At 42.2% G+C, this 22,929-nt stretch overlaps 1 protein-coding gene across 1 annotated transcript; it reads left to right on the top strand.

Annotated features, from left to right (window-relative positions):
• The first annotated feature begins 674 nt into the window (after positions 1–674).
• LOC139448891 (uncharacterized) lies at positions 675–16,885 on the top strand. Its single transcript, XM_071230409.1, has 20 exons — positions 675–999; positions 1,264–1,417; positions 1,548–1,711; positions 1,968–2,132; positions 2,250–2,460; positions 2,565–2,682; positions 2,940–3,122; positions 3,466–3,594; positions 4,026–4,121; positions 4,910–5,002; positions 10,210–10,528; positions 10,842–10,995; positions 11,127–11,290; positions 11,508–11,672; positions 11,798–12,008; positions 12,113–12,230; positions 12,525–12,707; positions 14,024–14,152; positions 14,448–14,543; positions 16,763–16,885. Exons 1-20 carry the CDS (start codon positions 675–677, stop codon positions 16,883–16,885), a joined length of 3,300 nt encoding a protein of 1,099 aa, XP_071086510.1.
• Positions 16,886–22,929: the final 6,044 nt, after the last annotated feature.

Raw genomic sequence — 22,929 nt, forward strand, 5'->3', positions numbered from 1 at the left:
GGTTGACACTTTTATTTCAAAATGAATTATTTTATTTTAACCTCAATATGAACATAGAACAGCGCCAAACTTGTTGCGTGTATATTTATCGGTGACTCTTGATTCGCAGCTCGCTGGGTTATGTGTTCAGTCAGGGATTGAAAACTGAAGGCAGTTGAAATACATGTTTAGTACTGATTAAATGGAAACACTGAGGATACATGTAAGTGTATTTCATCTTACTCGTAGAAGCAGTGATTTTGTGATTTTGATTTGAAGTTGCACTGCCTATATCTGAGATGGACTGTACTACTAACACCAGACAACTACAGTACAATACATCCCTGGAACTGTGAGCTTAGGCTGTGCCAGCACACATGCTGTCAGACACGACATGAAACCTAAGTTAGACACATTTCTGCAGGACATGGGTCAAGATGCAACAAGCACAATGTAAAATATGGTCAACCAGTTTGGGGTTAATTATTAAAAAGCGCTGAAAACGGAAACATATTTCGAAACAAATACATGTTATAAACAAAGGACTATACTTAAAGCAACCAAAAAATGATCGGATCTTACTTGACTACATCAAAATGTCTTCAGTCATAGTTAAGCGAAACGGGCGATTAGTGTGAAAGCATAGTTTGGTCATCCATGTGGTCATCCCCAGTTGCTGATCCGGCCGTTAACTGATGAAGATACTCAAGTTTGACATGGTGCTGCTGCGGTTCCTTCGACCACGTCGGCTGGTGAGACCAATGATGTTCGTGTGTGGTCTGTGTGTCGGGGTCATCTACTTGACGGCGTCCCAAGTGACATTGCCCCACACAAGTCCAACTCAGGGGCCCGGGCTGACGGCGAGGGTGGGGAAGAGTGGGAGGCCGTCACCCAAAGGCGTGTTTGACCAACACGTGGGCGGTCTGCATCAACCCTTAAAGAACACGGGAAACTGGTCTAATGATCCAGATGACGTCATGTATCCTCCATTTGTTGCTGAAAGTCCCCCTCATGGAAGAGGTATGGTATGGACAGATATGGTCCCTTGAAATGTAAAACAATTATCTAAACTTCAGAAGAAACATCCTAAATAGATGTATTCATTGACAAAAGAATACTAGGGATCCAGTTTATCATAGGTGTTGTTATGTATTATGCTAACGAAAATTTTCACTTCTTAAGTTAACTATGCTCGGATATACCACGTGTCGACTAACGTTATGTAATTCGCTGACTGTTCTCGTGGGTGTTTGCACTGACAAGGATGGAATCTGTACTCTCTAGGCGAGTATGGGCGCCCAGTGACTGTCTTCCCAAACCACCTTTCTGCTGAAGCAAAGCAGACGTTTGATGAGGGCTTCAAGAAAAACAGCTTCAACCAGTTTGTTAGTGACATCGTTTCCGTGACCCGCCGACTTCCGGATCCAGGTCCACCACAGTAAGTGTTGCAGGTTGTGTTCCCAGGAACCCAGGAAACCAAGAGGTGTGCCAAGGTTTCATGAACAGTGGCAAATTTATGAAAAAAGACCTCCACTGTGAATCGGCCCATAGCTTATACTCTGTTGCAGATGTCGGTCACTGAGTCATCAGAGCAGGCATAGGGCGAGTGTCATCATGTGTTTCCACAACGAGGCATGGTCTACCCTATTGCGCTCTGTGCACAGTATCATCAACCGCTCGCCACCACACCTCCTCCAGGAGATTATCCTCGTTGACGACGCCTCCGACCTAGGTACGTATTACCGCGTTTACCACTTCCATTATCACTGCCACTCACACCAACGTACGTGCAGAACTATCAACCACTGCCGATCTGAACTAGGAACATGCAACCTCGTCTTCCACATCAACTCACATCTTTGTATGTGCGACCTCGTCTACCACGTAATCCAATTGCTTCACATGACAACAATACACTTTGTGTAAAGAATTAACGACTATGAGAAACCAACGCAGGTTTAAATTGACCGTGTATCATATTTGTCCAGACCATCTTGGCGCAGCCCTGGAGAAGTACATGTCTGGGCTGAGCATAGTGAAGATACTGCGGACAGGTCAGCGTGAGGGGCTGACAAGAGCAAGGCTACTAGGCTACAAACACGCCACCGCCTCCGTCCTCGTCTTCCTCGACTCACACATCGAGTGTTTCCCAGGTAGGGAATCATCATCATAGTGGTTGTTGTAACCTGTCTCTGTATTTACATATGAAGGAAAGATACCGTAATGCAAGATAACATGACAATCGTGAATGGTTTGGTATCTCTTGTAAGGTTGGCTCGAACCCCTGCTGGACCGGATTGCTGAGAACCCTCATGCCGTCCCATATCCAACAATAGAGTCTATCAAGCCGGACACGTTGTCTGTCAAACCCCATGTTCCCCTCAGCGTTGGGACATTCTCCTGGGCAAATCTCATCTTCAGATGGATAGGCATCCACGAACTGCGCACCAAACCCGCCCGTTCCCAAACTGCACCCATCAAGTAAGTCAACATGGCTACAGTCATCAGTAACATGTTTCGATATGTCTTTGTTACAGGATGTTCAGATGGTTCCAACCAACCCTTGCGTTTGTGTGTATTTTCAGATCCGCCACAATGCCTGGTGGGTTGTTCGCGATATCCCGGGCCTATTTCACTCTGCTGGGAGCCTACGACCCAGGACTGGACTATTGGGGAGGGGAGAACATCGAACTGTCTTTCAAGGTTTGGCTGAAGGAGTACCCATCATTTATGCGTAACGGTTAAAGGGATTGTTGATCAAATACATGCAGGTGTGATTTCAAATCACTTTAGTCCAACGTGGTAAATTCTCCATGGTATGCATGCATACTGTAAAGACGATCTCACATCACCCTTAATACCACAGTACACAGTACACAAGATCACATAGATGGCAACAAGTTAGCCAAAGGCTGCATCCATTGCATCATGTATGTTCTTGCTCTCTGTCTGTGGTGCAGGTGTGGATGTGTAACGGCAGCGTGGAGCTGCTGCCCTGCTCACATGTCGGTCACATCTTCCGCCACAACAACCCCATCCACTGGCCCCTCCCCGGCAGTGTAAGGAGGAACGCTGCTCGCGTAGCCGAGGTGTGGATGGATGACTACAAGAAGTTCTTCTATGAGACTACTGGATCTGACAAAGTTAGTGACTGGTAAAAATGCTGAGAATGTCAGTGACAGGTAGAAGTACTGAGACGTTTGGGGACAGATAGGCATACTGAGGTCAGAGAAGGTATATATTATATAGTTTTGGATGTCAAAATCACGCCATAGAGTTCCTGTTCGGAGTCATTTTACACAGGGTGACATGTCCTTATCTGTTTACATCTATAGAAAAGGTACACATTCCGTTGAAATGGGTACAGACTGGGACCAACTCCTGGTGTTTCCATAAGCTATAATTCACCGGTACCAGGCAAGTTTCCGTTGGTCAGAATCTGCTTAAGTTAGTCGGGCTTTTCTAAAATATATCATCTCTCTTTAGGTTGTTGTTGGAGATATCTCAAAAAGACAAGAATTGCGTCAGAGCCTAAACTGCCACGACTTTGAGTGGTACTTAAAGACTGTGCTCCCGGAACTACCAGTGCCCACAGACTGTCTGACTGTAGGAGAGGTATGAGTGTTCCCCATCTGTATTCTCTCGGTAGTTGGCCAGTGAAAGTCTGGTTCTGCTCTGCAGCCGGTGGGGCTACACAGACGTGACTAAATCTTGAAAATGCTCTTGGACATAATGGGAGGCGCCCCCTTTCAAATTATCCAAGTGGACAAACGAGCAAACTTTGAAAGTTAATTTCTCATTATTATATTCTATATATATTCTGCAGCCGGTCGGACTACACAGACGTTGTGAAAAGCTTGAAAATGCTGATGGACAAAATGGGAGGTGGACAAATGAACAAGCTTTGGGAATTCATTAGCAATATATTATTTTTATTAACGAATCTATTTACCATCAAACACCGTGACCAACTCCGGACGCTTACTGTAATGGCTGTTCACCATTGAAGAGGAAGCTGTGTTATTCCAGGTTATTTTCATTTTCAGATTCGGAACGCTGCCTACAATAACTGTATAGACTCGATGGGGCGGCACTCCCTGCTGCCATATATGTATACATGCAGGGGCAAGGGTTACAATCAGGTAGGATCATTATGAACCATATGCCTTTACAGAACACACTTAGTCAGGGTGTTGCAGGAAGTAAAGTTCTTAGTGACTTAGTTCAAGGTTACTCTTACCGTAGCTTAACAACGATAACCCGTGAGGTGGTTCTGTCCTGCGATGTTCATCAGTAGAGTTCGGCGTGGTGGATGCTGGCAGGTGTTGGTCAGTTTTTCCCGTCAGATGGATGTGTCCAATCAATAAGACAACTTATGGTTCTGTTCACTTTCTGATTCTAGGAACCTTATTCAGTGAGACATGGCCTACATGGTTGCCAATCCATTTGGTTGTCATGTACTGACTATATATCATTTCTGTATGCGAAATGGCATTTTACTTTGTTTTCCTTAGACTGTAGGGAAACATTTGTGGTAGCTTTGTCCAGAAACACATTCCATCATACTCTCCACACCTTGGTATTACACTTTGTTATCATGCCCTAGACCCTTGGTGACAAGGGATAGAAGTTGTTCCCAGAACCCCATTGCCGGTTGTAAGATGGTCATAATATTCTCTGCATCTGTCTCTACCTTCAGTTTTGGTGCATGCGTGACAATGGGCAGATCTGGAACTACCATCAACACATATATGTCAAGGACGGTAAAGTCTGGCTGAACCTTCGACAGGGATCAAGCTGGACATACACTCAGGTAGACACTTGCCACACAAGAACGAATATTGAAAAAGTGACAGCACATTTGTCAATAACCTTTAATATTTGTTTCCAATTGCCACAGATTGAAATTATCTCCTTCAACTTGTTTCAGGACGGACAGTTACATGAAAAAATCAGTGGACGATGTCTCCAGGCAGGCAAGAAGACTCTCACCATACAACCTTGTTCAGGGGAGACGTCCCAGGTGTGGACGCTCACAGCACGTCCTTCATAGCCAACGCCATTGACAACATTAAGTTAGCAGGGCAGAGGTCAATCCAAACATAACTCACTCACTCCTGTTGGAGTGACTTTTGAGAGTGGGACAAACAACTACTGCAGATATAATCAGTGCCTTCTTCGGCTTCGAATTCAGTGCTGTGGTTCTCCTCTGAAAATACTGAATCAGTGTTCTTGCTGGCTGACATGCACTACAATTGGGATTTATATATAATTTTACGTGAGAGCTAAATAGTGCATGATTGACTCCTTAACAATTCACGGTGTTTACCGCCACATGTATTTGTACTATTGGTTCACGGTTGCATGTAAGTAATTGAGTCTAGGCAGGACATATGAGGGCTTCACAACAGTATCACTAATTTCAAGTAGTGTGGTAGATGACATGAAGAGTACACAAACTGGTCACTGTACTCTATGTTCATCGGATTGTGCTACAAGCAAGGCGAACCCATTATTCCAACAGGATGTAGTGACAGACATAGAGAGACAGATAAGATATAGTGGGTGGACCATACAATATCTCAGTCATTTGCAGATTGATCAGCTGACATGGGACAAGATGTTGGTGTCCTCTTCATCCTCCAGTTCAGATGTCACGGAACAGTCTCAGTACCATCACCAACACCATGTTAGCATCTGGTGACACTAGTCTCTAGACATGATTCTGATATGCGGTGTATTCGTTATACTTAATGCTCTAGGCCTTCTAAATGCCCGCAGTTTAGACATGGGACATATACAGTTACTGTACTAATCTTGTCTTGTATCGTACAGACTATTTGTTTATAGAGGGTGTCGGTAGGTAACAGAGGCTAATAATAAAAATCTCAGCCTCTATCTGCTTGAAAAAATATTAGTCTTAAAAAAATATAGCTATGCTCATCAATACGCAGTAGTTCGTGAGCAAAGTCCTAATCGTTGACATCGAGACATGAGCATTAGATGGTATGCCTTTAACACTTTATTAATATTTATTGATAATAATTTCAGGAAGCCATATCATGCAAGTAATTTTTTTTGATAAAAATACAAGCAAAAGGAAGGTTACCAATCAACATTGTTTGTTCTTTAAAACAGAACAGGAACAATGTCAAGGAAGAGGCTTGTATTGTCCAAAGACATGGATTATCACCATCATTACAATTTATACCATAAATGAATACAAGAAAGAAGGTATTGTGTCCACAGTATGAAGGCAGGCGTTAGTTGTTCAGTAATAGATCAGCTATCAAGGTTGAAATCAGCACAAGAAACTCCCATTTCTGGTGTCCCCCGCCGTGATATTGCTGGAATATTGCTATAAAGCGTCGTTAAACCATACTCACTCACTACACAACGCCTGCAACTGACTACCATCTTACACACACTGGCAAGTGTCGCTTGGTGACATTTTTTATGATGACATTTAAAAAAAATGAACAAGACAAACATTATTCAGCTAAATCCATGGTTAACATGACATGAAGTAGATTTTCCTATTATCTCTTGCCATCACATACGGAGATTAGCTAATACTTCCACCGACCATACATCATCCATTACCTCTACAGGCGTACAGGTGAGTGGTGGCTGTTGTGGCTACATTACACTATGTGTGGAATGTGTACCTGCCCACATCTGACATACAATATATACTGGTAGTATTTGAGGTCAACACAAGGATTCCTCATAAATTATATTAAATTTGAAGCAGTTTTTTGGTAGAACGAAGCATGATCTGCTGCATGAAAGATTCCTATTAAATTGTTTATTCTTTCTTCTTGTTTTATGTTTAATCATGTCAACACAAGGATTTATCATAAATCATAACACATTTTGAGCAGATATTTTAGATGAACAAAGCATGATTTGCTGCATGATAATTTGCCTGCTCCGTTAAGAGACACTCTTTGTTTAAAACATAATAAAACAACACTACGTGGATAGTAGTGGGTTAAATAAGTCACATTTGATTATCCGTACATGGTATGGTTATCTCAAATCGCATGCCGCAAGAAACAGGATGGAAATGCATGTCTCCATAGAAAGTTGTTACAGTTTAATCTCTGGCTCTAAACATTCCATAAGTACATTGTAGGGCATAGCTAACATGTAGAAACACAGCCGAAGTGTGCCGCAACTGATTGCGACTTGAGGTGATTTCAGAAGCAAAGTTTAAACATACGTTTCCACAACCAAAGGGAGTAGACTGCAGCCTAGGCATAACCGGGTTTTACTTCCCTTACACTATTTGGGCCTTTACTGTATACAGAAGATGGTTACATATATAAAACATCTTCTTAAAGTGCAAACATTGCACCTTATAATGATGGTCTTATTATTGATGTTAGTTAAAATGCTGCCACGTGGTACTGGACTAAAGTTTGTAACAAAGTTCAAGGGATTTCCTAGTCCGACGTCCGCGCCTTGTCGCCCCTCAAAATGAAAATTTGATGATAAAAAGAACAAAGCAGATGCACCCAGGTCGGATAACATTCATTCGTTATAGAATTGCAACCACATTCCAAGATTGACAAGAAATCAGCGACACCAAGCCCTTGGACGATTGCAAGCTGGACAAACCGCCCGGCAAGAGTAGCCAATGCATTTCAAGTCCATGTGAGGACCATATACAGGCTCCAGCAACGGTACCAGACCACCAACACTACAGATGACCGACCATATAGTGGAAGACCATAGGATCGTCAGATTGTGCGACAGCATCTTCAAGATCGCTTTGTAACTGCTGCGGAAACTGCTCGACAGACCATGGGGACACACCAGCAACACATTAGTGCAAACACCGTGCGTCAACGATGGACGATCAGACACCTCCACTGTCACAGGCCACACCGAGGATCCATCCTGACACCACGTTATCGCCGGAACATCTTCAGTGGGCAACACAGCACCAGCATTGGTGCCACCAGCAGTGGAGAAGAGTCCTCTTCTTAGACGAGAGCCGTTACTGTATCTCAACAGCAGATGGCAGTGGGAGAGTCTGGCGACGCCGTGGGGAACGTTATTCGGATGCTTGTGTTTTTGGGAGAGACTCGTTGGGTGGTCCGAGCATCGTGGTGTGGGGTGGAATTGGTCTAGCACAGAGGGTCGGCCCTGTGGTGTTCCAGAACAGCAGTCTAGGGATAGGCATTGGTGTCACAGCAGCTCGGTACATTGATCAAGTCTTGAGACCACACGGCATACCTCATTTGGCGCGTCGCCGCAACCACGAGTTTCAGCTTGATATCGCCCGTGTACACACTGCGAGATCAACAATAGATTTCCTTCAACATAATGGCATCAGAATCATGCAGTGGCCTGCCCTCATTCCCGATTTAAATCCCATTGAGCACCTGTGGGATGAGACTCAAAGACAGCTGAATGACCAAGGCCGATAACTGTACTGTCATATCTATCACATCACGATGCTTGAACGTCCTGTTTGTGGAACATTATTTTAGTGCATGTCAAAGTAGTGGAGAGTCCTTAGTGTGTTGCAGTCAGATGCTTCTATACAGATGGGTTCCTGACAATGTTCCTCCGTGGCCTTTCTATGTAGCCAGCTATCAGCCTTAATGAAACTGTCACACATCAGTTGAGTCTAAACTAGACTTGTTCCACGATTTGTTGTTTTACCTACAAAGTGAGGAATGGATGTAACGCCTTGTACAAATACCCGAAACCAGGCCACAACTCTGAAATCTCATTGATCGATATCACTCTCATGTCTGATTCTCCTCATCCAGGTGAGCTAGTACTCTCACACACATGCTGGTACAGGTGATGTTTCCCACTTTTGAACTGGTGGCACAGTTTGTAGTTTTACGGCTAAAATGCAAGCAACACTTGACGAATAGCGACCAGGAACCTGTTCCACAAAGCGATCTTAGTGTTAAGTTGGTCGTAACTCCCATACTTCATCATAGGCCTACGATCAACGTAGCACTAAGATCGCTTTGAGGAACGGGGCCTTGGCCACAACTCATTGTAATCTGATTGATGGATAACACTCTCAGGCTGAATGTAGAGATGTACGGAACACTGTACACGCAGAGAGCACACACATAGTCAGGGTGGGCAATGTCTCATGATTGATGGCAACCATAGTCTCACTGTTGTATCAGCATTTAATGATATATGAAATAGTAATTCAATATTTGTGGCGACAGTAAAGGTATGGTAGGTATATATAAAGGTATATATATGCGTTAGTTACGACACGTTCTGTTCGTCTGCAGACATAACGTCTATTTAAGTCAAATAAGTATGATTTTATGTAGTGGCTATGCTCAGTGGCGCCACTGTGTGAGTGGTCATTACTCCGGCCTACTCCGGGTGGGGGCTGCAGTGGTCAACAGGCGGTGAGTAAGTGTGCAAGAAAGGCTTAGATGAGAGATCTGGACCATGTAGTTTCATTCTGATATATCACACTGCTTTCAACAGTGATCAAAATGAAGTTTGTAGGGTACAAGAGTGGTAATAAGAAACATTCAAATATTGGGCGTGTAAAGAGTACAATTGTATTTAAATGTGAATTATTTATCTGTAGATGAAAAGCTTGTTAGCAGTCATGTAAACCACAGTATGAACATAGAACAGCCCCAAAGTTGGCGCGTTTATACTTGTCGCCGACTCTTGATACTAACTGCTATAGGTTGCTCGGGTAACCAGGTGCTCACTTACACTCCCAGTTCGATCTCATCAGAAATTGCATACTGGAGTTTGATAAGAAACAGATGTTTGATACGGATATAATGGCCAATTTGTAGGTAACTGTATTTCATCTCAGAAATATTGGCTGTGAATGTCTGCAATGCACTACCTTTATCTTTAATGGAGAATAATATCACCGCTACTCTACCTCTTATGCCCATGAAATCTGTTTAATCGAGACTGGTTGTTCTCTGGTGTTGACGTTTAATAGAGTTTATTTAACGGATTTCCTTAGTTAATATGTTAAACACAATGTAAAATATGGTCAACCACTTGGTGGGAATTTTTTGAACAAATAGAAGAAAACGGAGAAGAATCATATTTAAACGAATACATCAGACTTGCGTTTATTGATATGTTGTTAATTTACTCATAGTTCCGAGTAACGGTTGAATTAGTGTTTTGAAAGCATAATTGGTTATATATGTCTTTATTCCCAGTTTGTATAGTTGCTGATCCGGCCGTTAACTGATGAAGATACTCAAGTTTGACATGGTGCTGCTGCGGTTCCTTCGACCACGTCGGCTGGTGGGACCGATGATGTTCGTGTGCGGTCTGTGTGTCGGGGTCATCTACTTGACGGCGTCCCAAGTGACATTGCCCCACACAAGTCCAACTCAGGGGCCCGGGCTGACGGCGAGGGTGGGGGAGAGTGGGAGAACGTCACCCAAAGACGTGTTTGACCAACACGTGGGCGGTCTGCATCAACCCTTAATGAACATTGGAAACTGGTCTAATGATCCAGATGACGTCATGTATCCTCAATTTGTTACTGAAAGTCCCCCTCATGGAAGAGGTATAGTTTTAATAGACCGTTGACATCTTAGATATATGCTGTACTTTATTTTACGAAAAAACACACATCTAAAATAGATTTCTTTAATGACAAACGTTTACAAGACATCCAGTTCATCATGCATGTCATGTTTGGTGAAGGATTAATTAGAAAAATGCGCTAACGAACCTTTTCACTTTTATGACTGACGATATTCAGATACATCACATGTATATCATGTATACTAGTAACTATGAAAACGAACCTTTTTGTACTCGCTGTCTATACTCGCGGGTGTTTGCACTGACTCATTGTAATCTGTCTTTGGTTATAGGTGAGTATGGGCGCCCAGTGACTGTCTTCCCAAACCACCTTTCAGCTAAAACAAACCAGTCGTTTGATGAAGGTCTCAAGAAAAACAGCTTCAACCAGTTTGTTAGTGACATCGTTTCCGTGACCCGCCGACTTCCGGATCCAGGTCCACCACAGTAAGTGTTGCAGGTTGTGTTCCCTGGAACCCAGGAAACCAAGAGGTGTACCAAGGTTTCATGAGCAGTGGCAAATTTATTGAAACAAGACCTCCAATGTGAATCAGCCCATAGCTTATACTCTGTTGTAGATGTCGGTCATTGAGTCATCAGAGCAGGCATAGGGCGAGTGTCATCATGTGTTTCCACAACGAAGCATGGTCTACCCTATTGCGCTCTGTGCACAGTATCATCAACCGCTCGCCACCACACCTCCTCCAGGAGATTATCCTCGTTGACGACGCCTCCGACCTAGGTACGTTTTATTGCGTTTAGCACTTCCATTACCACTGCCACGCACACCAAGGTACGTGCAAAACTGTCAACCACTGCCGATCTGAACTAGGAACGTGCAACCTCGCCTACCACTGTCATTCAAACACACTTTGTGTAAAGAATTAACGATCTAGACAGCTTGGCGCTGCTTGACGCATCTTGACGCTTTACATTAACCGTGTATCATATTTGTCCAGACCATCTTGGCGCAGCCCTGGAGAAGTACATGTCTGGGCTGAGCATAGTGAAGATACTGCGGACAGGTCAGCGTGAGGGGCTGACAAGAGCAAGGCTATTGGGCTACAAACACGCCACCGCCTCCGTCCTCGTCTTCCTCGACTCACACATCGAGTGTTTCCCAGGTAGACTCGGATTGTTGCATCATCATAGTGGTTGTTGTAACCTGTCTCTGTATTTACATATGAAGGAAAGATATCGTAATGCAAGATAACATGACAATCGTGAATGGTTTGGTATCTCTTGTAAGGTTGGCTCGAACCCCTGCTGGACCGGATTGCTGAGAACCCTCATGCCGTCCCATATCCAAAAATAGAGTCTATCAAGCCGGACACGTTGTCTGTCGAGCCCCATGTTCCCCTCAGCGTTGGGACATTCTCCTGGGCAAATCTCATCTTCAGATGGATAGGCATCCACGAACTGCGCACCAAACCCGCCCGTTCCCAAACTGCACCCATCAAGTAAGTCAACATGGCTACAGTCATCACTAACATGGTTAGATATGTCTTTGTTACAGGATGTTCAGATGGTTCCAACCAAAACTTGTGTCCGTGTGTATTTTCAGATCCGCCACAATGCCTGGTGGGTTGTTCGCGATATCCCGGGCCTATTTCACTCTGCTGGGAGCCTACGACCCAGGGCTGGACTATTGGGGAGGGGAGAACATCGAACTGTCTTTCAAGGTTTGGCTGAAGGAGTACCCATCAGTTATGTGTAACGGTTAAAGGAAATGTTGACCTAAATACATGCAGGTGTGATTTCAAATCACTTTAGTCCAACGTGGTAAATTCTCCATGGTATGCATGCATACTGTAAAGACGATCTCACATCACCCTTAATACCACAGTACACAAGATCACATAGATGGCAATAACTCTTTAGTAGAGCTCTGTCACATACAATGAATGTTTCAACAAGTTAGCCAGAGGCTGCATCCATTGCGTCATGTATGTTCTTGCTCTCTGTCTGTGGTGCAGGTGTGGATGTGTAACGGCAGCGTGGAGCTGCTGCCCTGCTCACATGTCGGTCACATCTTCCACCACAACAACCCCATCCACTGGCCCATCCCCGGCAGTGTAAGGAGGAACGCTGCTCGAGTAGCCGAGGTGTGGATGGATGACTACAAGAAGTTCTTCTATGAGACTACTGGATCTGACAAGGTAAGTGACAGGTAGAAATACTGAGAAGGTTGATGGGTAGATTAGTGAGGTTCAGTGGAAATACTGCGAAGATCAATTGCAGGTGGAAATACCGATGTCAGTGACAGGTAGAAATACCGAGAATGTCAGTGACATGTAGAAATACCGAGAATGTCAGTGACAGGTAGAAATACTGAAAAGGTTGGTGACAGGTAGAAATACCGAGAATGTCAGTGACAGCTAGAAATACCGAGAATGTCAGTGACAGGTAGAAATACTGAGAATGTTAGTGACATGTAGAAATACCGAGAATGTTAGTGACAGCTAGAAATACTGAGAATGTCAGTGACAGCTAGAAATACCGAGAATGTTAGTGACAGGTAGAAATACTGAGAAGGTTGGTAATAGGTAGAAATACTGAGAATGTCAGTGACAGGTAGAAATACTGAAAAGGTTGGTGACAGGTAGAAATACCGAGAATGTCAGTGACATGTAGAAATATCGAGAATGTCAGTGACAGGTAGAAATACGGACAATGTAAGTGACAGGTAGAAATACTGAGAAGGTCAGTGACATGTAGAAATACTGATAAGGTTGGTAATTGGTACAAACACCCGAGAATGTCAGTGACAGGTAGAAATACCAAGAATGTCACTGAGAGGTAGAAATACCGAGAATGTAAGTGACAGGTAGAAATACCGAGAATGTCAGTGACAGGTAGAAATACTGAGAAGGTTAGTGACAGGTAGAAATACTGAGAATGTCAGTGACAGGTATAAATACTGAGAAGGTCGACGACAGGTAGAAATACTGAGACGGTTGGTGACAGGTAGAAATACGGAGATTGTCAGTGACAGGTATAAATACTGAGAAGGTCGACGACAGGTAGAAATACTGATAAGGTTGGTGACAGGTAGAAATACGGAGAAGGTCAGTGACAGGTTGAAAAACTGAGAAGGTTGGTGACAGGTAGAAACACCAAGAAGGTCAGTGACAGGTAGAAATACTGATAAGGTTGGTGACAGGTAGAAATACTGAAGGCTGACGATAGGTAAAAATAATGATGAGGTTGGTCATGTGTAGAAATACTGAAGAGGTCGGTGATACGTAGAAATATTGAAGTCAGAGACAGGTGTATGGTATACATTCTTGGATTACATCTGTTTCATATGGGGAAAGGGTAGATATCCCGTTGCAACGGGTACAGACTGGGACCAACTCCTGGTGGCTCCATAAACTATAATTCACCGGTACCAGGCAGGTTGCACATTTCTGTTGGCCAGAATCTGCTTAAGTTACTGGGGCTTTTCTTATGTCATTATATCATTTCTCTTTAGGTTGTTGTTGGAGATATCTCGGAAAGACAAGAATTGCGGCGCAGCCTAAACTGCCAAGACTTTGAGTGGTACTTAAATAATGTGCTGCCGGAACTACCGGTGCCAACAGACTGTCTGACTGTAGGAGAGGTACGAGTGTCCATCTGTATTCTCCAGTGAAGTAAGTTTCAATCCGTTCTGCAGCCGGTGGGGCTACACAGACGTGGTTGAAGCTTGAAAATGGTGGTGGACAAAATGGGAGGTGCTCCTTTTTTAATGATCCAAGTGGACAAACGAGCAAGCTACGAGAGTTCATTTGCATGATATCATTTCATTACTGACATCATTTATTGTCAAACACCGTGACCAACACCGGACGCTTACTGTAATGGCTGTTCACCATTGAAGAGGAAGCTGTGTTATTCAAGGTTATTTTCATTTTCAGATTCGGAACGCTGCCTACAATAACTGTATAGACTCGATGGGGCGGCACTCCCTGCTGCCGGATATGTTTACATGCACGGGCAAGGGTTACAATCAGGTACGATCATAATGAACCATATGCCTTTACAGTACAAACTTATTCAGGGTGTAACTGGAAGTAAAGTATTATCATGACTTAGTTCAGGGTTACTCTTACTGTAGCTTAACAACGATAAGCCGTGAGGTGGTTCTGTCCTGCGATGTTCATCAGTAGAGTTCGGCGTGGTGGATGCTGGCAGGTGGTGGTCAGTTCTTCCCGTCAGATGGATGTGTCCAATCAATAAGACAACTGATGCTTCTGTTCACTTTCTGATGCAGCTTATTCAATGAGACATCTACATGGTTACCATTCCATTTGGTTGTCGTGTACTGACTATATATTGTTTGTGTATGCGAAATGACATTGATTTACTAGTGTCTACATAAGTAGGTATATAATGACTGTAGCCCGTCACTATGTATTCCTTTGACTCTGTGTTGTAGCTTTGTCCAGAAACACATTCCATCAAACTAAATATTATTTAATTAGCTTATTATAACCCTTTGCTATCACACCTAAACCCATGGTGACCAGGGCTAGAATGTATCCCCAGCACCCCATTCCTAGGCTTAAGATGCGACTACAATTGGGCAGCCATGAGGATTCCGTGTTAGATCTGGTCCGTAGAAAGAAACCAAGAGGCGACATCAGGTGGTTAGGCTCGTTGACATGGTTGATTGTGTCAACGTATCACAACGACAAGGATCATTGCTCAGTAATATCAATAACTGGATTGTCTGGTTGACACTCCATCAGGCCACCTTCATTTAAGAATTGACCTTCACTTTGTGTGAGTTCATTGGAGTATGAACCTTCATAGAGTGAGGGCCAAACTGTATGAACGTCGGAGCTTGCGACGACGTTCATACAATGTTTGGCCCTCACTCTATGAAGGTTCATTCTCCAATGAACTCACACAAAGTGAAAGTCAATTCTTATAATTTTTAAACACAATTTCTTACCTCAAAGGATGTAGGTCAAGATGTAAACACAATTTTATTAAGTACGTGTGACTTCATGTTTACACTGAGAGCCATACAACATCCAGCTATATCGCGGAGTAAAATAGTTCCTCAAAAAGAGAGGTGACATGGGCGTATGGATGCACAACTTGCTCTTCAGAAACATCTTACGCAGCACATGTGTTCAAATCATATCCTCATTAGATGAGAAAGGTCTGTAAAGAACTACCTAAGTAAGTCTGTCACAATGACAGCGCGTCGTAATACATTTACATCAAGTACAAGACGCCAAAATGGCCGACACGATAAACGTGACGGGAGAGATTTCCGAAGTTGTTAATGAACCTGTGGCGGTTACATGTGTTAGTCATTATTGATCAACTGGCCGATCATTGAAAGGTGAATAAAGATGCGTCAAACAGACACTAAGGTAAATTCATAGATTGCTGGAGACTGTCAATGTCAGCCTAGGCACGGATCGAGTCGATACTACGATAGTTTAGATGTGCATTTCATCGTTTGTTCATTAGGATGGGCCGTAGCGAGGATATTCGTGAACAATCATGTAGTCACGCTCTCTGACATTTCTCAATGTATACTGAAACGCTGAGACCAAGAATAAAGGTTCTAAATGATCGGAAGGAACGCTTATGCATGTTTTCGTGCTAGGGAATTCCCAGGGGGTTCCCCAGGAATGTGGAAGTAGTCCGTCAGTGTTTACGTCATTTCAAGAACATGGCCTCGTGAAAAACGTATGAACGTCAAATTGTGTCGTTCATACACTTATGAACGTCAATTTCGCGGTCATGTGACCGACCTCTCGTCCAATGGAAAAGCCGTTTATCGTGTAAAGTTCAAATTAAAAAATTATATAGTTTTATATTGAATATTGCTTGACTGCGAAGTTAACACACATGGTCACACACACACAATTATCACACCTGAACATTTCAATAATAATAATATTATCTGCATCTGTCTCTACCTTCAGTTTTGGTGCATGCGTGACAATGGGCAGATCTGGAACTACCATCAACACCTATATGTCAAGGACGGAAATGTCTCGCTAAACCTTCGGCAGGGATCAAGCTGGACATACACTCAGGTAGACACTTGCCACACACAGTCGTTCATATGTAACGAGCACGAGCGAATATTGAAAGATCGATAGCACATTTGTCAATAACCTTGTATTTGTTTCTAATTGCCGCAGATTGAAATTTAATCACACTTTCCTAGAGAGTCGACACTCATTCCTTCTTCGACGTTTTTCAGGACGGACAGTTACATGAAAAAATCAGTGGACTATGTCTCCAGGCAGGCAAAAAGACTCTCACCATACAGCCTTGTTCAGGGGAGACGTCCCAGGCGTGGACGCTTACCCCACGTCCTTCATAGCCAAAACCATTGACAACATTAAGTTAGCAGGGCAGAGGTCAATCCAAACATAGCTCACTCATCCCTGCTGGAGTGACTTTTGGGAGTGGGACAAACAACTATTGCAAAATTACATTCACTGACTTCTTCAGCTTCGAATTCAGTCCTGTGGTGCAGTGTTGTGGCTAGCTGTTGACATACACTAAAAGTGGGATTTATATTTACGTAAGAGATACAAAGTACATGGTTGATTTGTTTATTTGCAAATCATCCACAGGCAATTATGTTGATATAGCAATAAGTGATCAAAATTACAAACACCTGTGTGGCGGTTGAGGTTTGTTTGTTTGTTTGTTGTTGTTGTTGTTGTTGTTGTTAACCGCCGCACTCAGCAATATTCCAGCTATATGACGGTGGTCTGTAAATATACTAGTATGGACCAGGCAATCCAGTGATTGACGTCATGAAAATTGATCCACGCAAATGAGATCGATGACATGCATCGACCATAAGCATAGTCGCCTTTTACGGCAAGCATGCATTGCTGACCTATTCTACAAATAGAATCCACAAATAGAAAAAGTAACACAATATGGTAACACAAGCTGCAGCTGTTGCAATGCTGTCCGTAATTGTGGACTCTGAGTGAAGAAATGCGTAATTTGAAAACACAAAGTCAACTTAAGTTGTAACTAAATTAGAAATGAAAAAAAAACTGGTGGTAATAGTCTAGTGTCACCAGGGAAGAAAATGACTACCAATAGGCCGACCTGAAGCTATGTTAAACGAAAATCAAGTTGAGCACACACTTGTGACTGGTATTGGTAAGAAAATATATGGTTCAAACAGTCATGAAAATCTGAATTATAAAACATATCCCAGTGACAACTTGATAAAATATTGTAACACTGACAACGTTATTTATATACTTTTGCCATTCTGCCAGAAACTAGTCCAGAGTGTGTGGCGAGAGTTTAATATAGTCCTTAAAAGACGAGGACAACCAAAAGTCAATTGAGCAAATGTCATAGCAGCCAGTGAAGCACCACCATTCTTAAGGCTATGGAAGGAGTATGATTGAGAGTTCAGGCAACATTTTGCAGAATGCTGCTGAACGTTTTGTTCAATTCATGGCGTGACCGAGAGGTTAATTTCCCCTTGTATCATTGAAGGAAGGCTGGATGAGATAAGATGACATACTGTACCCTGCGGAGAGATAAAACACATCTCAATTTTCTTTAAATAAAAAGCATTCAGTCTCAATCTGGTTGACATAAAATCAGCCTCAATAAAAGGTCACGATCGCAAAATAGCCATCCTCATCAATACAGAATAGTTGATGAGTAAAACCATTATCTTTGACATTGAGGCATGAACTTATTGACAACAACGTGACCTTCGTACTCGTCGGCAGTAGACACAAACTCTTCCATTTACTCTGAAAAGCTTGAATCTGTCCTCTCCCGTGAACATGTCAACAGTTTCTGTGCCAGCATCGTCGCAGTGTTCGGTTGTCAGCTCTTATACAAACGCAGTCTTCTGGACCGCGATAAAACGATTCCTCAGACTGAAGATACGTATGTAAGGTTTTCTCCTAGGCCTGTCTTTCGTTTGCTCAGTCTGCATGTAACAAGCCATCCGTCCAGTGAATGTCATTCGGCTACAGCCAAAACTCCTTGAGACGTGGTCATGCGTTGTCACTGGGTGTGTCAAAATAACGGCATGTTCTCTCTGTTATTCTCATTGGTCTTTTATCAGTTAAAATGCTTTATTAAACTGTCATTTCCATAATTCACTCTTAAAAATCACCTACATCTGTACAGCTATCATCTTTTAGTAAACGGTGAGAAAATTATAACCTTCTTTCCATAGTCAACATGACTCTACCAAGAAAATTCCGAGATATTTTGAGAATAAGGAACGAGCTACGACGAACTACAGTTTATTTTTCCTGTGGAAATTAATGTTATAGACACCGAGTAAGCGAGTGAGGGAAAGATAAACCGTAATTCCGGGTTCCGAGTTGGTTATAATATTTCGTTCCCATAATCAAATTTCCTGCAAACGTCTCTAGATACCATCTCTAACCACCAAGCGGCTGTAACCCAAAATAAATGTATCCCTATGCAGCAGTAAACAAGAAACCTTTTCATGTCGGATTGTGTGACATAGCTCGCTATTGCCATTCAACTGTAGCATATTTGTATCACCTACACTTGTACAAGAACAACATACAAAATTACAGAAACGTGTTTTTGAATTTAATTCATCAACTTTACCAAATACATGTCAACAATCATAAGTCAACATCGGCGAGTGTAGGAAAGTCAGTTGACGTGGGCCACACATGTTGATGTAACGTTGGAGCGGCTCAGAAAGCCACTTTTTATTTTTTAAAACATGAACAAGTTGAAATATATATTTCAAGAATAATAGTAGGTTCCATCCCAGAACATCAACAGAGGGAATGCAGCAAGTGTGTCACGGATGTGTATGCAGATTAACAGTGTGGCCAACTGCTGTCAGATGACCTGGGTTCTGTCCAATAAGCCACCATAGCATTACCACAGGTGTGGGTCTATGTTAGAAGTTGGATTGAAGGATTGAATATGTTTTTTTATGATGACATTTTGAAAGCAAAAAAATGAACAAGACAAACATTATTCAGCTAAATCCATGGTTAACATGACATGAAGTAGTTTACCCTATTATCTCTTGCCATCACATACGGAGATTACCCAATACTTCCACCGACCATACATCATCCATTACCTCTACAGGTGTACAGGTGAGTGGTGGCTGTTGTGGCTACATTACACTATGTGTGGAATGTGTACCTGCCCACATTTGACATACAATACATGCTTGTAGTATTTGAGGTCAACACTAGGATTTATCATAAATCATATCAAATTTGAAGTAGTTTTTTTGTAGAACGAAGCATGATCTGCTGCATGAAAGATTCCTATTACATTGTTTATTCTTTTTTCTTGTTTTATGTTTAATCATGTCATGTCATCAATAAAATGAATCAAGTTCACACACAGCTGTTCCTTGTATTTGACATCTTCGACAATATACTCTTCGCTAATGCAGCACATATCATGGCGACTAGAAGAGCAAAGCAGATCTGTTATATAATGTCTATTACATATATACTGTAGCCTCTCCGGGGGGGGGGGGGGGGTGTGAGGGAGAGAGAGAGAGAGAGAAAGAGGGTGGGGGTGGGGGGGAGGGAGAGAGAGAGTTGTGTTGTGTTGTGTTGTGACTGCCGTAGCTGTAGCCTGCTGTGGGTACTGATTACCGCTGCTTGGATACCGTTTTTTTTTTACTCCTTAAATCATATATATGAATACTGTTACAATAAAATGCATTATGTACTCATGGAAAATATTTGAATGGTATCAAGATGAAATAAATTCCAATCGTGTGAATTTTCTCCTACCTCCAGCTGCATAGGATATGTCATCGGCTGTGCATATGAACACTTTCTCCTTCCCTTTAGGTGCATAGGATATGTCATCGGCTGTGCATATGAACACTTTCTCCTTCCCTTTAGGTGCATAGGGTATGTCATCGGCTGTGCATATCAAACTTTCTCCTACCTTTAGCTGCATATGGTCTGTCATCTACTATGTTCAACAGCGCGTTCTAAATGAGATGAACTTTTAGATCAAACATGTTATAAGCGGCGCTGTTAATTTAAAATCCTCAAACAGGGCTTACTGATAGGTTGTTCTACCAAGTTTGCCTGCTCCCTTGCGTTACGAGACAAACTCTGTTTTAAACATAATAAAAAAACAGGAAGTGGATAGTATAGGGTTATGTGTCACATTTCATTACCTGCACACAGTATGATTATTCTAATTCCAGTGCAGCAAGAAACAGGATTGAAATGTATGTCTCTATATAAATGTGTTACAGTTTAATCATTCCACAAGAACATTAAAAGGGCAAAGCTAACACGTGTAAACACAATTGAAGTTCTGCTGATGATCGTGAGTTTAGATGATTTCAGTCGTACACGTTAAAACGTACGCCTCCACCACTAATGTCAGTTTAGCCTTGAACTATCACCATCTGTAGTGTAACATAGTATAGTTTACTCTTGAACTACCCCCATGTGTAGTGTAATAAAGTATAGTTTAGCCTTGAACTACCCCCATGTATAGTGTAATAAAGTATAGTTTAGCCTTGAATTACCTCCATGTGTAGTGTAAAAAAGTACAGTTTAGCATCGACCTGCCCCCATGTGTAGTGTATTCTACCAAGACATTGTTGAATGCTTGATTATGATTGGTTAAAAAGAGATTTCCTTTTTGCTACGGAAATATATTTCAAATATATTAAGCCTTTTCACACAAATATGTGTGTATGAATACATATATAGCCTACATATCGATTCATAGAAAATGGCTGCCGATGGATCACCCCCATATGAACTGTAAAACATATCTATATTTCCTCTAATACACGCTGGGTCTCTAATACCAGCCAGGTCCCTAATACACGCCGAGTCAAGGGCTCTCGCGAAATTAACAGACAGCGCAGCGTCAAATAGAGGAAATACGGTAGTTTGATATCTTATATTTGGGGCGTTCTAGGCCGCAACCCTGACTGCTTTGATGATGACATTAAAAGAGTTAACGAGGGCATATGCTTTGCATACAAAAGTTAGAAACTGTTAGAGAAATGTTCTATGGTGACCAGACTCGGAACAATTCAAGCTATTTCCTCATTGAAAGAACCGACAATGAAAGTAAAATATAACATTATAAAAGTTGTTTGAAAAACTTTATTCGTGACAACATGTTGTTTACAAACCTTTATCTGATCGATATTCATTGCCATCCCCGTCAACCACCACCGTTAGAATTTGGCAAGAGGGGATTTCAAAGTCCATCAGAAAACACTCCCCTTCGAAAGTCCACGAAAACAATGTCCCAACTGAAGTGACAGCTTATCAAACTTGATGAAATTCATTTCAGAACACGCACAATTAAGAAAATCATACACGATCCACTATTTCTGGGACTCAAATGTCTAAGTTATGACACTTTTTGGCTTTGGATCCGTGAAATCTTGAAATTAATAGGTCACACCATGCAGATTCCTCATTTCAAAACATCCGGTTCGTCTGAAGCCTAAAAAGCGGCTGTTCACTCATGCTCAGTCACATTTGTAATCATACGGATGTACCAGCAGGCTGATCAATCCCAGCTAATCTACCTGTTAATGTTGAACCACATCATAGATCGGGGTTGTCATCCTGCTTTATTCTATAACTCGTTACGGAGAATGTAAACACAGATTGTCAGCCATTGACAGCTGTGAGGTGTGAGTAACCGAGATGTAGGTCAAGTTCTGCCACATCCAAGTTCGGGGGGGAGAGGCATTTATTTTGATTTTATTATTGTTTACTGGGGGTAATTGTTAACTTTGTTTATTCATAAAGTTTGCTGTAGAAATATATTCGTTTAGCATTTTTAAACTTTTTTTTCTATTACCCGTCACCCCTACAACAGAAATGATGGCATGTTCGATTTCCAATAAATGACCGCTCTCACAAAATACCGAGAAATGACAGTCAGTCCACGGTGTCCAACAGTGTACAACAGTTTGGTAGAAATTAAAACATCTCTATTTGGACTAAGTTTGGAGTGTTATTTGTCAACTTCTTTTGAAAAACTATGTGTTTTGAACACTTATTTTGAACTCCTCACGACCATGGTGTTTTTAATCTTGAACTTAAGTAATAATTATTACATATATACCTGTGACCACTTTTCGGAATAATCTAAGATAGCAGACCAGTGCACCTGTGTTATTACCCGTTGCAAGAGAGTGCCATTTTCAAAGCTTTGTTGCCGTCATGGTAGAATGCAGATAATCCTACTGTGTTTTGAAATTTGATGTAGTATCACTGTAGAAAAGATACCTCTTTATTATAATTTTGAAACGAGTGCTTTAGTATAATTTAGCCTTGAACTTCCTCCACATGTAGTGTAATAAAGTATACTTTAGCTTTGAACTACCCCCATGTGTAGTGTAATAAAGTATTATTT

This window comes from Haliotis cracherodii, unplaced genomic scaffold (assembly GCF_022045235.1).
Source record: "Haliotis cracherodii isolate W230 unplaced genomic scaffold, xgHalCrac1.p SCAF_7, whole genome shotgun sequence".
Classification (NCBI taxonomy): Eukaryota; Metazoa; Mollusca; class Gastropoda; order Lepetellida; family Haliotidae; genus Haliotis; species Haliotis cracherodii.

Coding starts and splice junctions, on each gene's coding strand:
- LOC139448891 (XM_071230409.1), top strand. CDS start 675: ATGAAGATACTCAAGTTTGACATGGTGCTGCTGCGGTTCCTTCGACCA. Junction 14,153..14,447: donor ACTGTCTGACTGTAGGAGAG/GTACGAGTGTCC, acceptor TTTCATTTTCAG/ATTCGGAACGCTGCCTACAA. Junction 14,544..16,762: donor CGGGCAAGGGTTACAATCAG/GTACGATCATAA, acceptor GACGTTTTTCAG/GACGGACAGTTACATGAAAA.